This window comes from Muscardinus avellanarius (assembly GCF_963383645.1).
Source record: "Muscardinus avellanarius genome assembly, chromosome: 11".
Lineage (NCBI taxonomy): Eukaryota > Metazoa > Chordata > Mammalia > Rodentia > Gliridae > Muscardinus > Muscardinus avellanarius.
In genome coordinates, this window is record NC_137797.1 from 77163494 (window position 1) to 77177056 (window position 13563).

Consider the following 13563-nt stretch of genomic DNA (forward strand, 5'->3'; position numbering starts at 1 on the left):
TTGTATTGCAAAGCCTCAGACCCAGGAAGTTAATCGAGGCTGCCCGAGACCATAGGGGTGCTGGGCTGGGTATTTTCCCAAGGGGAGCTGTGACTATGGTGTGGTATCTCTGTTACCACTACTCCTTCACTGGGTTGAACTCCAAAATCTCAGACCCAGGGAGATTATCAAAGCTGCACAAGTCCATGGGAGTGCAGTGCTGAAATTTCTCGTTTAGGGGCCGCAATTTTACTTACGGCATTGTGTGCGCTGATCTGGAGCTGTCATGGGTGTGATGAACTCACTGCCTTTGCTGCCAATATGGCACCGTTGCCATGCCCTCGGCCGTGTTGCTGGCATATTTCTTTTCTGGTTTTGAGCTCCGTTCTGAGTCCCTGGATGGTGTGATGAGCTTGGCCACTGTGAGTTTTAGACATTCTTTGTGCTGAAAGAACTGCTGAATTACACCCAAATGATCTGCAGCTGCTCACTTCAGCTCCTTGTTTACTTTTCCTCTCTGGAGTCTGGTGCTGTGAGGCAAGATGGTGCCAGTGTGGCATCCATTGCAGCAATGCAGGCTGGTTTCTTTTCTGGTCTCTAGTTGTTCTTCTAGTCTTTTTTTTCTCTGTCCCTTATATTTACAGTTTTTATTTCTCTGCTGATAGTGTTCTCTGGCTATGAAAAGCACTAATTTTGTGGCAATAGAGATTGTGTGTTAGCAGGACTCATAAACGCTGTTTTTCTCGGTCGCCATATTCCTGGAAAACTCTGTTAGTAAATATTTTACCACCAGAAAAAAATCACATTTTTTTGGCTTTTGAGTAACAATGATATGTTCATTTTTATTTAATCTTTCATTTGAAAAATAGTTATGGTAAAACTGTAATACATTATACTTGATCTTGCTCAGGAAATAAAACAATTGGTAAAATTTTTCTCTCCTCAAAAGATTGTGTGTTTTGGGAAGTACCTAGGTATATAAGTAATAGATATGTAAAAAAAGTGTATGAAAGAGAAGTATTGAAAAGATGTGTCAACACTATGGGGATTTACCAACTCTTGCTCTTTGAATTTTTCTCCTATGGAGGGCTTCTCTAATCACCTTGGTACACATAAAGATAAGATATTGTATACAGCATATATGTGCATAAATACATGTATATACGCATATATACATATGCTTATACCTGTCTATATTGAAGTATTGATAGGTTTCTGCTGGGCCTATCACCTACTTTACAATTCTTTTTTTTATCTTTTTCAAACATTTATTTTAATTTATTTTATTTTTGCCACTATATTGGGCTCCTTTTTATTTTATTTTTAAAATTTGTTTATGTGCACTATAGTCATACATCTTAATGGAGTACAAGACAGTAGAAGCATGCATGCACACATTGCTCATTTAGCCCTTTCTCGTTTTCCACACTATTTCTTCCCTCTCTCTTTTTCATGTGTGCCATATTGATTGACTTTGATGTTTGTGAATGTATATCATGTACATTAGAGAATTTTTTTCTCTTCCTCCCCCCCATTACCCCCAGTTAGGCCTCCTTATTTGCTCATCTATGGTTTCTCCTTCTTCATCTAAAGTTCCTCCTATGACCATTTTACTCCATAGCTTCCATATATTAGGGAGAATATCCAATTTCTTACTTTTTGTGACTGACTAATCTCACTTAGCATAATGTTCTACAGTTCCATTCATTTCCCTATAAATAACATAATTTTGTTCTTTATGGCTGAGTAAAACTCCATTTTGTACATATCTCATAGTTTTCTAATCCATTCATCTGTTGATGAACATGTTGGCTGGTTCCATACTTTAGCAATTGTGAATTGTGCAACTATGAACATAGATATGCATGTATAAGTTTAGCATTTTGGTTTCCATTCAGAAGTGGTATTGAGGATAATAAGGTAGATTCCTTTGCATTCTTCTGAAGATCCTCCATACTATTTTCCAAAGGTGCTGCACTAATTTGCAATCCCACCAACAATGTATTAGAGTTCTCACTCCTCCACATTCTCACCAGCATTTGCTGTTGTTTGTGCTTTGTATAACTGCCATTCTAGTTGGATTTAGGTGAAACCCCAGGGTAGTTTTGATTTGAATCTCTGATTGCTAATGATGTTGAGCACTTTTTCATACATTTATTGACCATTTTAATTTCTTCTTTTGTGAAGTCTCTATTAGTTCACTTGCCCATTGTTTGATTGGGTTATGTTTTTCTTAGTGCTGAGTTTGTTGAGTTCTCTGTATATTCTAGATATTAGTTCTCTAGCAAAGGAATAACTGACAAAAATGTTCTCTAATCCTGTCAGCTCTCTTTTGAGGTTCTTGATAGCTTCCTTGGCTGCAAAAAGCTCTTCCATTTCATGTAATTCCATGCATTGATCCTCCTTTTAATTTCTCGTGCCTTAAAAGAATGTGCCTATGTGTGGAAGTGTTGGACCTATGCCCTCTTCAAGGAGCTGCAAGGTCTCTGGTCTGATTTCTAAGTCTCTGATCCATCTTGCATTAAATCCTGTACAGCATGAGAATGTGGGGTTTATTTCCATTTTTCTACATGTGGTTAACCAGTTTTGCCAACACTATTTTTTGAACAGGCTCTCATTTTTCCAGTGTATGTTTTTGACCCCTTTGTCAAAAATCAGTTGGTCTTAAGTGTGGAGATTTGTTTCTGAGTCTTTTCTTCTGCTCCATTGGTGTATATGTCTATTTTTGTGCAAGTACCATGCTGTTTTTATGACTGTGGCTTTGTAGTATAGTTTGAAGTCAGGTATTGTGATTCCTCCTGCATGGTTTTAGTTGCTGAGAACTACTATGGCTATTGTGGCATTTTTGTTGTTCCAAATGAATTTAAGGACTGATTTTTTCAATGTCTGTGAGGAATGACCTTGGTAATTTAATGAGTATTGCATTGAATCTATATATAGATCACTTTTGGAAGTATGGCCATTTTGATGATATTTATTGTGCCAATCCATAAACATGGAAGATCTTTCCATTTCCTAAGATCTTTTTCAATTTCTTTTTTCAATGCTTTATAATTTTTTTACAAGTCTTTTACCTCCTTGTTTAGGTTTATTACTAAATATTTTATTTTTTGTGGAATATTTTAAGTGGAATTGTTTTCTGGTTATTTTTTTCACTGTATTAATATTTGGCATACAAGAAAGCTTCTGATTTTTTATGACTGGTTTTTTATTCATACACTTTGCTGAATTTGTTGATCAGTTCTATAAATGACATTGATAGAATTGCAAATTGGTAAAACCACTTTGAAAACATTATGGAGGATACTCAGAAGAATGGGAATGAGCCTGCAATACCACTTCTGGGTATCTACCCAAAAGAATGGAAACAAAACTACCAAACTAATGCATGCATTTCTATGTTCATAGCCACACAATTCACAATTGCCAAAATATGGAACCAGCCAAGATGCTCTTCAACTGGAGAATGAATTACAAAATTATGGGATATGTACATAATGGAATTTTACTAATCCATAAAGAACAAAATTATGTCATTTATAGGAGAAATTATTGGAACTATAGAATATTATGCTAAGTGAAACTAGTCAGTCACAAAATATAAAATATTAGATGTTCTCCCTTATATGTGGAAGCTAGGGAGAAAAAGAGTCATAGGAGGATAACTCGTCAAAGAAGGAGAATCCATAGATGAGCAAATAAGGTGATCTAACTGAGGGGGATGGGATGGCAAAAAAGGGAAACTCTCTAGTGTACATAATGTACATTCACAAACATATCAAAGTCAATCACTAATCCAAACATAAGAAGGAGAGAGGGAAAAGAGAATGGGGTGAGAATTGGAGTAGGGTTAAATAAGTGATGTGTGTATGTATGCCTCTACCATCATGTACTCTATTAAAATATATGACTATAATACACCAATAAAAATAAATAAGTAAATAATAGATACATGAAAAAATAAAATGTTACTAATGCCTTGCCTGGCTGATTTCTTTAGTATTTTAGTCAAACATTACAATTCATTTCTATAATATAATTTTTAGTAATTAAAAATTCCAGGGTCAATTTCTTTTAAGTTACTTAAGTAATTCTTATGAGGACTTCATGAAACCACTCCCTCCTTTTCAACTGATTTTACTACTTCTCTATTTTTTTTTAGAAATAAATATGGGAAGAACTGGTTCTCAGTTTAATAGGTATGGACCTCTTAGGACATCCATATTATATGTTTTCAAATGCTGTATGTGTATATATAGAGAATTTAGGGGCTTTGTTTCCTTACATGAACTTCCAGACCTCATGACCTAGTGCCCAGACATCTACATAATACAAAGAGATCATGGTTGGCATGAGACACAATGATGAATTTTCAATTCTTTGCCCTCATCAAGAAGTTATTACTCTGGTTCTCCTCCTGTCCTTATGAGGCATTGTGCTATGGAGGTCCAGGGATACAAAGAGTAATATGGATAAAATGGCATGCCGATTTGCAGGAGAGTAAAAGGTGCTATGGAAATTCCAAGGAAGAGGGAATCACATGGCATTGGTGAAGGTGAGTTGAAATTGTTTTCCTTGGTAGGACCTAGAAGAGTGAAGTGAGAGAGACAGTCTGGTGAAGAAAAAGAGTCTCCTAGACATCCTGGAAATAAATATGCTGTAGTAGCAAACCCGTGGACTAGGGCAGAGCTGGAGACACTGGAGAAGAGAGAAGCAGGGCTAGATCTTGCAGGGCACCCAAAGGATGTGAAACAAAAAAGTGAGGCCTGGCTGATTTGGTGCTGGGGGAGAGAGGAAAGGGGTTAAGAGGCCTTCCATTTTGGTTCCTTTTCAACTCCCTTTTATATTAGGCACCTCTTAATTTTATTTTTGAGACCCAACCTCTCTCCTTCTTTTTTGGGACCTCCTCATCTCCACAGTCTCCCACTATAGCCCAGTTAGTTTGGGGATGGGGTGTAGGACAATCCAAACTCTGTATTCACTTTTTAGGAAAACTGGAAATGGGCCTGCCAATTAGAGTAATCATCCTCTGAGGTATTGGCAGTGGACCTTTTCTTTCAAAAGAACTAGAAAACTGAAAGCTCTGCTTAGCAGTAGGAGAAAAAGAAAAAGAAATCAGAAGTGAGAAAGCAGAGATGAGAGATGCAGAGTAAAGAAAGGGCTGGTTCAGAGTTCCTTGTTAAACTTTAGTCTCTGCCTCCAAGTGTCCCAAGAGGCAACTGCACTCCTCATCCCTCCACTTGAGATGTATGGGATGTCCCAAAGTGTGTAGGACATCCATAAAATTCAGAAGTACATCCCCCTTTGATTAAGCTGCCTTGGTAGGGCTGTTGTTACTTGTAGCCAAAATGGTCTAAACTGATATATTACTCAGCATGAACTCTTCATCTTCAGTCAACTTGTGCCTGTCTTTTCTCTGAACACACAGAGTTTACTAACTCCTTGCATCTTTATGATATTCATTTTCATCTATAAATGTTGCTCCCTTTCTAATACTGTGGATTCTGTCCACATAAATTCTGTCTATCCTTCCTTTATTCCAACTGCCTTCATTAAGTACTTTTGGAGTGAATCCATAAATGTAAATTTTAATGGCATGTTTTCCCACTGGAGGTCCCCAGTCTTAAGTGACCTTATTGGGAAGGATACCTAAAATTTATATAAAAAGGGAAGGAATCAGTGGATAGTAATAGGCAGCCAAGGAATATGAATACCACACATATATATGTTATATTTATATACATTCACATATATATTTCACATATGTAAGTTGTGCAAATGGAGCAAATTTAGGGAGACAATATTCTATTTAGATATTAGTACATTTGACTTTTAGATGGATTCAGAGAGGTACTTACAGGCCATTTAACCAAAGTGGTCATTTAATACTAGAATTTATATTAGGAGACGAAAAAAATAGAAAAGGCCTTTTGGCAAGTAATGGATGATTCCATAAATTCAATTTTAGACCTCTTCAGAGAAGGTCCTATGGCTACTGAGAGACAGATACGGGACTTGCCAATGCTGTCTAACTCCTCAGGTTCAGGGCTTCTCCACTATATTAAACTGTCTCACAGAAAATAAGAAATTCATCAGTTTTTAGCTGAGAAAAAAATACTTGGTTTTATGTCTTCAAATATTTCTTAAGCTACAATGTATTTTAAAATATCATTCCTTAAAATGAGTAATATGTTATAAGAACCACCTTTAATTCAATGCACAGGATATATTATTTACCAATATAAACAAAAACAAAACTAAAACTATTTTTCTCTTTTGCAACAACACAAAATAGCTCTTGTAAAGGCTCCTTTTTGCCTCTAGAAATAAGAAAATCAATCTGCTATCCTGAAAAATCTCACATAAATTCAGAATACAATGGAGTCCCCTTTCCCTTCAGCAATGGTTGTTTTTGTTCTAATGACTTACAATGCCTCAGGAGGGGAAAAACCAAAATTTTCTTATAAAAGCAATACAGAGATGTCTAGCAAATGGATGGACATTTAATGAGCATGACAAAGTGCCAACAAAGAGCTAATGCCTCTTTTTACACCAGTCAAAAAGTCTATTCCTAAAATCCAAACATGCACAACAGAAGATTACATGAATCACTTGTTAGTGTGATGTTATTGTACAAAAAAGTGTTGCTAAGCAGGACAGAAATATTGTTTACATGAAAATGGAACAGTCTCTGGTGAATACTGAAAGTGATAATTTCCATAACCAGAAAAGGCATCTTTAAATCCTTCAATTTCAAATGTTATAAAACCCCGAGTTGCTTTGACAATTGTTTCTCTGTGCTTTGCTGGCTTTATATCATCCTTATCTCTGCAGCTTTCCATTTACTAAATGACAATTTTTTTGTTTTCTCTTTTTTCTCCCTGAAGACTTGGCAAACATACCACCATGCTGCATTGTTTCTTGGGCCCACCTTGCACCGTTCATAAAATAAATTTTTGGTGCCCCTGTAATAAAAGCCTAATTGCATTTTTTCTTCAGTAAATTGCTGAGAACATGATTAGAGAAGTCCCCATTAGCAGAAACTGTAAACTAGCTATTCTCTTCTCTAGCTGTGTGGAGCCCTTTTCTAATAGTGTGACATTGAGAACAAAGTGTAACTTCAGTGAGGATAATACAAAGATACTTACCTGCATCACTATTAGGAGGTCAAAGACCAAGATGAAAGAAGCAAGGAATGCTCTGGAAACTTCATCACTGGGCAAAAATCCCCGATTCAGCTTGTCCCAGCTGATCCAGTCAGTTGTAATGACAAGTACGACCACAGAAGTCAGGGTAAAAAGAACTGTCCTGCAAGAAAAAAAAAAGACATCATTACATTAAACATAACAATATAGATGTTAAAGAGTGCATGTTATCTGTATTGTATGAAATGTCTAACAAATATCCTAAGGCATATTCATCAAAGAAAAATGAAAAAAGAGGTAAATTAAAAGCTTTCTTTCAAAAGCAACTAGAAAAGCATATGCTCGTAGTTCTTCCAAGATTTTCCCTAGAGAAAACTAAGATAATGGTTTTTGAAACAAATAATTAACAACAAAAATATTACAAATGACCTTGGTTAGTGCAATAAGTGCCCAAAGAGAACATTGGTGTTGTAGCTCTCATTACATGTCCATTGTTTAACTGAAGGCAGTGAGTGTGTACATGGGAAAGCATGGATTCCATTATCCTCTTACAGAAGAGAGAAATGATTTGATCAGCTTCATGACCATCCCTGAGGGCTCATGAGCTCATTAGAGGAACTACTTCTAAATGATAACAGTGCAGCCTTTTCTCCTCCTAAGACACATAATAGAAGCCTTATGGCCTAATGACCCCTTCACAGACTGTATCATTCATTCCTTGTTATAAGATTTTAAAAGCCAGTTTTCTCCTATCTTTATAGACCCATAAAATCTTGAAAACAGTATTCATAGATGGAATTCAATTAATAATTGCTGAAATTAAAGCTTTTAACAAAATAAAAATGGTCATATTAGTTTTTTATATTAACATTCAAAGTAGATCTAAAATGTGGGTGGTAGAAATTTAATTTGCCAGATACTTGTCCAGAAGGTGGTTAAGCCTTTGCCTTCAGGGCTATATTGGTGTCTGGATTTTGTTTAGAAATTAGAAAGGAAGAAATTTATTTTCAAAAAATGTAATCAGAAGATAAAATGTAAGAAGAAAATAAAGGAAATAAAGAAAAAGGAGAAAAAAGAAAACAGAAGAAAATATGGATGTGGAATAAGATTTTAGAAGAATGCACACTCAATTTGGCAATTAACAAACTGTATTTTCCTCTAATGTATGATAATTGACACTTCTCAAAAATAATAATATAAATTTTCCCAAAAGTCTTTTCCAATTGTACAAAGAAAAAATTCTAAACAAAAATTTGAGGAGTTTTCTTTTCACTACTTCTTATTTGGAACAAGTTATACTCATATAGTGGGTGCCATGAAATCCACCTATGGTTTTTTATTTCTTTCCCATTAATAAAAATTCTAGATTATTCATTTTATGAGAATTTGAATTAAGATTTTTGTAGTAGAAATTCTAGATTACATCCTGCTACTACTGAGAATGCTTTTGATCACAGAAATTCAAATGGATTCAATGAGCTCAGGAGAAATCCTAAGTAATTATAACAATTTAACAGAAATTATAAATATTATTCAACATAATGTTTATATTTTATTTTACTTATAATTTAAAAATTTTTATTGGTGCATTGTAGTCATACATCTTAATGGAGTCCAAGATGGTGGAGACATGCATGCACACATCACTCAGTCCTTACCCAATTCCCACCCCATTCCCATTACCTCCCACCTCTTTCTTCATATTTGGTTTAGTGATTGACTTTGATATCAAAGTGATATTTTGAGCATATTTTTCTAGATAATTAATTTTTACTTATGTTTTCAGTCCTGGGGATTGAACCCAGGGGCATTCTACCTTAATGTAACAACACCAGTCCTATTGTTTATTCTTAATTTTTTTTGTGTGTGTGTGGTACTGGATATGGAACCCTTCTCCCTCCAGGGTACACTCCCAGACATATTTTATATTTTTTTATTCGGAAACAATGTCTCTTAAGCCAGCAAGGCTGGCTTTGAACCTGTGCAATCCTCCTGTCTCCACCTCTCAAGTGCAGGGATTACAAGTGTGCACCACCACGCCCGGCTATTTATTCTTAAGTTTGAGAAAGGTCTTCACTAAGTAGCTGAGGCTGGCCTTGAACCTGCAATACTTCAGTCTCAACTTTTCAAGTACTGGATTTTGCTGATTTTTGAGTTTGAAAAACTTCAATTAAATCTGAATAAGATCACCATTTTTTAATCAGCAAAACTACAAACTACTTCCATGAATAGATAAACATGTAGTTCTTCTCTGTAGTAAGGACATTTTTTCATTACTTTTTGGGTTTAAAACATGTTTCCTACAAGGATGCTATGGAAATGTACACTTTTTCAGGATGCTGTATCAGTTGGTGAATAGTTGAGGGTCCCAATTCCATCAAGTTTCCTCTTCTTTGCTCCCTACCTCCCTTCACATTACCCCCATCTCCATCCTCTCCAGCATACCTGGATAACTTCTGGTGAAGCAAATGTACTCCAGCATGTCACTCCAACTCTATGGCCAGAGCCAGTAGTGTCTAGTTTAATATTTTAATATAATCATCATATTTCCCAAAAGATATCCCAAAATGTACTTTGTGAAGATAACTGATCACATACAAATTAATACTTTAATGTTAACTGATACTCTAAAATTAAATATCCATTCAGAGACACCGTGTATGTGTGTGTGTGTGTGTGTGTGTGTGTGTGTGTGTGTAAGTCAGGAAGTCCAGAATGAGCATCTATTAAGTAATTAGAAACCTTATCTATTACAAGATTTATAAAGTAGCTCTTCTTGTAGTGACATCATATGAAGCATCATTTCAGACTAAAATATATAAAAATAGAAATCAATGACAAATATACCTTGGAAAATTCACAAATATATAGATATTAAACATCATGCTCCTGACCAACTAATGAGTCAAAGAAGAAATCAAATAGAAAGTGAAATAATATTGAAACAGACAAAAATTAAAAATAAACATGGGATGAAGCCTGCTGCTGTATACCATACCAGGTACTGGTGTGATAGCTCAAAAATACAAAAGATTATAAGAGACTTCTACGAACCAAATCAACAGTGAATTTAAAAGATCACACACTCTGATCCAATGGGATTTACCTCTGATATTCAAGAATGGTTGAACATAGACAAATTAATAAGAAAAGAGACACTGCATTAAGAAAATTAAGGATTAAAATCACATTCATTTCAATGAATGAGGAAAAATCATTTTACAAGATTGTCATCTTTTCATAATGAAACTTCAAAACAAATGAGGTTATACAGTCATGCATCCCTTAATCATGGGAATATATTGTGAGAAATGCATCTTTATGTAAACATTATAGAGTACATTTACACAAACTTAGATGTTTTAAGGCTATATGTGGTCAATTGTTAACAGAAATATCATTAGCAGTACATAATTGTAGAATGAGCATACCTCAGTAGAATTAGGTTATATATGATAAGCCCACAGTTTGAACCATACTTAATGTTAAAATAATGAAGGCTTTCCCTCTAAAATTAGGAACAAGATGATAACTATTCTCAGAACTTCTATTCAATATAGTACTCTAGGTCTTCACCAAAGATGTTAGGCAAGAAAAAGAAAAGACACAAATCAGGAAGAAGTTATTTTATCTGTTTGCAAATTACAAGATGGTGAGAATGTAGAAAAACAGGAACCTTTATAGACTGTTGGTGGGATAGCAGATTAGTACAGATGCTATGGAAATCAAAGCAGAGGTTCCTCAAAATGCTGGGAATGTAACCACCATATGACCCAGCTATACCACTCCTAGGTGTCTTTCCAAAAGAATTGAAGTCAGAGTATAATAGTGATATATGCATTTCCATGTTTATTGCAGTAAAATTCACAGTAGCCAAATTATGGAATCAGTCTAGGTGTCCATGAGCAGATCAGTGGATAAAAAATGTGGCATATACACATAATAGAATTTTACTCAGCTATAAAAAACCCAATTGTCATGTTTAGGAAAAATAGATGGAAGTAGATAATATTGTAAGTGAGATTAACCAGTCTCAGAGAGTGAAGGGCAATATTTTTTCTCTTATATATGAAAGACAGAAAATGGAAAACAAAAGGAACTTCAGACAAATAAGATTCCAATAGAATAGTGGAAAGTAGGGGGACTCGATGAAGAAGACATTTCAAATACTGCTACGTACATACATGGAATTATAAGTACCATCTCCTTTTTCTTTTTCACTTTTTTCTTTTCTTTCTTTCCTTTTATTCCTTTTCCTTTTCCTTCCTTCCTTCCTTCCTTTTCTTCTTTCGTCCTATTTTTTTAGTTTCAGGGATGGAACCCCTGAAACACAGAGAGCATTGTACCTCTGAGCTATACCCCAGTCCAATTTTTCAGTATTTTTGTTTTTATTCTTATTTTTTGAAACAGGATCTCATTGAGTTGCAAAGGGCCTCCCTAAATAGTTGAGGTTGCCTGGGAAGCACGATCCTCCAGTCTCTGCCTCCTCAATGCTGGGATTACAGGCATGTGCCACCATGCCCAGCCTATAAGTACCATCTCAATAACATGTCAGGGGAAGGGCAGGGAGCAGGGTGGGATGTGGAGGGAAATACACCAAGTGCTTTGTGAATGTGTGTTTCTATCACTCTGAATCTCATTATGATGTATAATTATAATGCACCAATAAAAGTATATTTAAGAAACTGAACAACACTAGTCATGAAGAAAATGAAAATCATAATGAGATATTACCTCATACCTGTTAGGATGGATATTATCAAAAGTACTGGTGAGGAGATCTTTGTACCTTGTTGGTGGGACTGTCAGTTGAGAAAAATGGGAGAAAGTTGATCAAAGGCTACAAATTTTTAGTTAAAATAGAATAAATTCTGGAGATCTAATATGCAGCATGCTAAAATTATGTTGAAACTACATATTACGTATGACTAATAATACTATAGTGTTTACTTGGAATTTCCTAAGAGATTTGATATTAAGAGTACTCATCACACACACACACACACACACACACACACACACACACACACACACACACGCAGTGGTGTTTTATGATGTTAAGGATGTTAATTTTGGTTAAGGATGTTAATTTTGCCATACTAATCATTTCATAACGTGTATATGTATATCAAATCATCCTGTTAAACACCCTGAATATGTACAGTTTTTATTTGTCAGTTGTATCTCCTTAAAGCTGAAAAAGGAGTTACTCAAGCTCAAATAACCTCATTATAAATAAAGTGATTAAATTTAGTCATTAAACTTTTGTTATAACTTAGTGGTTAAATTAGCAATTAAAATTTATCATAGTGCTCTCTGTGTGATAGCTTCCTGCGACCAAATCAACACCTATTCACCTCTTGAATGTGTACTTTATTTGATATATTTCATTTATCCAGTATATAACACTCTACAAACTCTTTGTAATTGTTTTTCTGGCTTTATTATGTACTTCTATTTTGACAAAGGGTATTATAACAGCCCTCAAGAAATAGTTATTAGTAACATTTTATTACTCCAAAGGGAAATTAAAGGAGTATTCTGCCTGATACTTAATATTTAATACTACAAAAGGAATAAAAATGGCAATCATTAAATATGAATACATATGGCTCAGAGAAAGTTCTAAAAATACATCAAGAGACTGGGATAAAAAAGAAAAGAAAATGGGAACTGAAACAATAATTGCTCATGCCACCTTCAAAATTGTGTTTAATAAATAGATAGGTGCAGATTCAAATGAGCTGTGTTTTACTTTTTTCTGAGCCTCTCCTTGTGAAACTGGTAGTTGTAACACATTGATAATTTAGTTAAAACCACCCTTTGAAAAAAGTAAGGACTCAAGTGAGGTTACCTAAAAAGTCACTTTTATGTGAAGCTGCAATGAAGAAAATAATAAATAATAGCACATTACTATTATGGCTATATGTAGTATGTCACGCACTGGTATAAATGTTTCATGCAAATAAAGTTATATAATCTCTACCACAATCCTATAATCATCACTCCTAATTTACAGGTACAAAAATTGAGTTGCAGAAAGTCTAAATAACCCCGCTGTAACAAATACTTTATAAGTTACACAGAATAGATTGAAGTGACATGAGATGGCTCTAGCCCAGGCTGACTCATGACAGCCTGTGTTTTGATTGCCCTGCATTTGGCTGTAACCTTCCTTACTAAGATTGTAGGTAGAATTTAATTTGCTTTCCTCTTTCTTTATTAGCAGAGTATTAGAAAACTATCATCCAATGGTACTTAACACTGAAAAGTAAAACTGGAAGACAGATACATACAGACAGGAAACAGTTACAGGAATAATCTCATGCTGGAGAAAACAGAACCTGGTGGACAGGAGACCTCAACACAACATCCCTGGTTTTTATTTAATCAATATGGTTGAAAAGAAGATGTTTACTCTGGACCACGAGTCTTGGGG

At 34.9% G+C, this 13563-nt stretch overlaps 1 protein-coding gene across 3 annotated transcripts in view; it reads right to left on the bottom strand.

Annotated features, from left to right (window-relative positions):
• TMEM117 (transmembrane protein 117) overlaps positions 1-13563 on the bottom strand; it is a gene marked incomplete at both ends in the record, with an annotated part of 622588 nt that overhangs the window by 106339 nt on the left and 502686 nt on the right. For all 3 annotated transcript variants that reach the window (XM_080706437.1, XM_080706438.1, XM_080706439.1), the window contains one exon: positions 7128-7287. In XM_080706437.1, coding sequence (XP_080562563.1) covers positions 7128-7287 — 160 coding nt within the window. The remainder of the gene's footprint in view (positions 1-7127; positions 7288-13563) is intronic.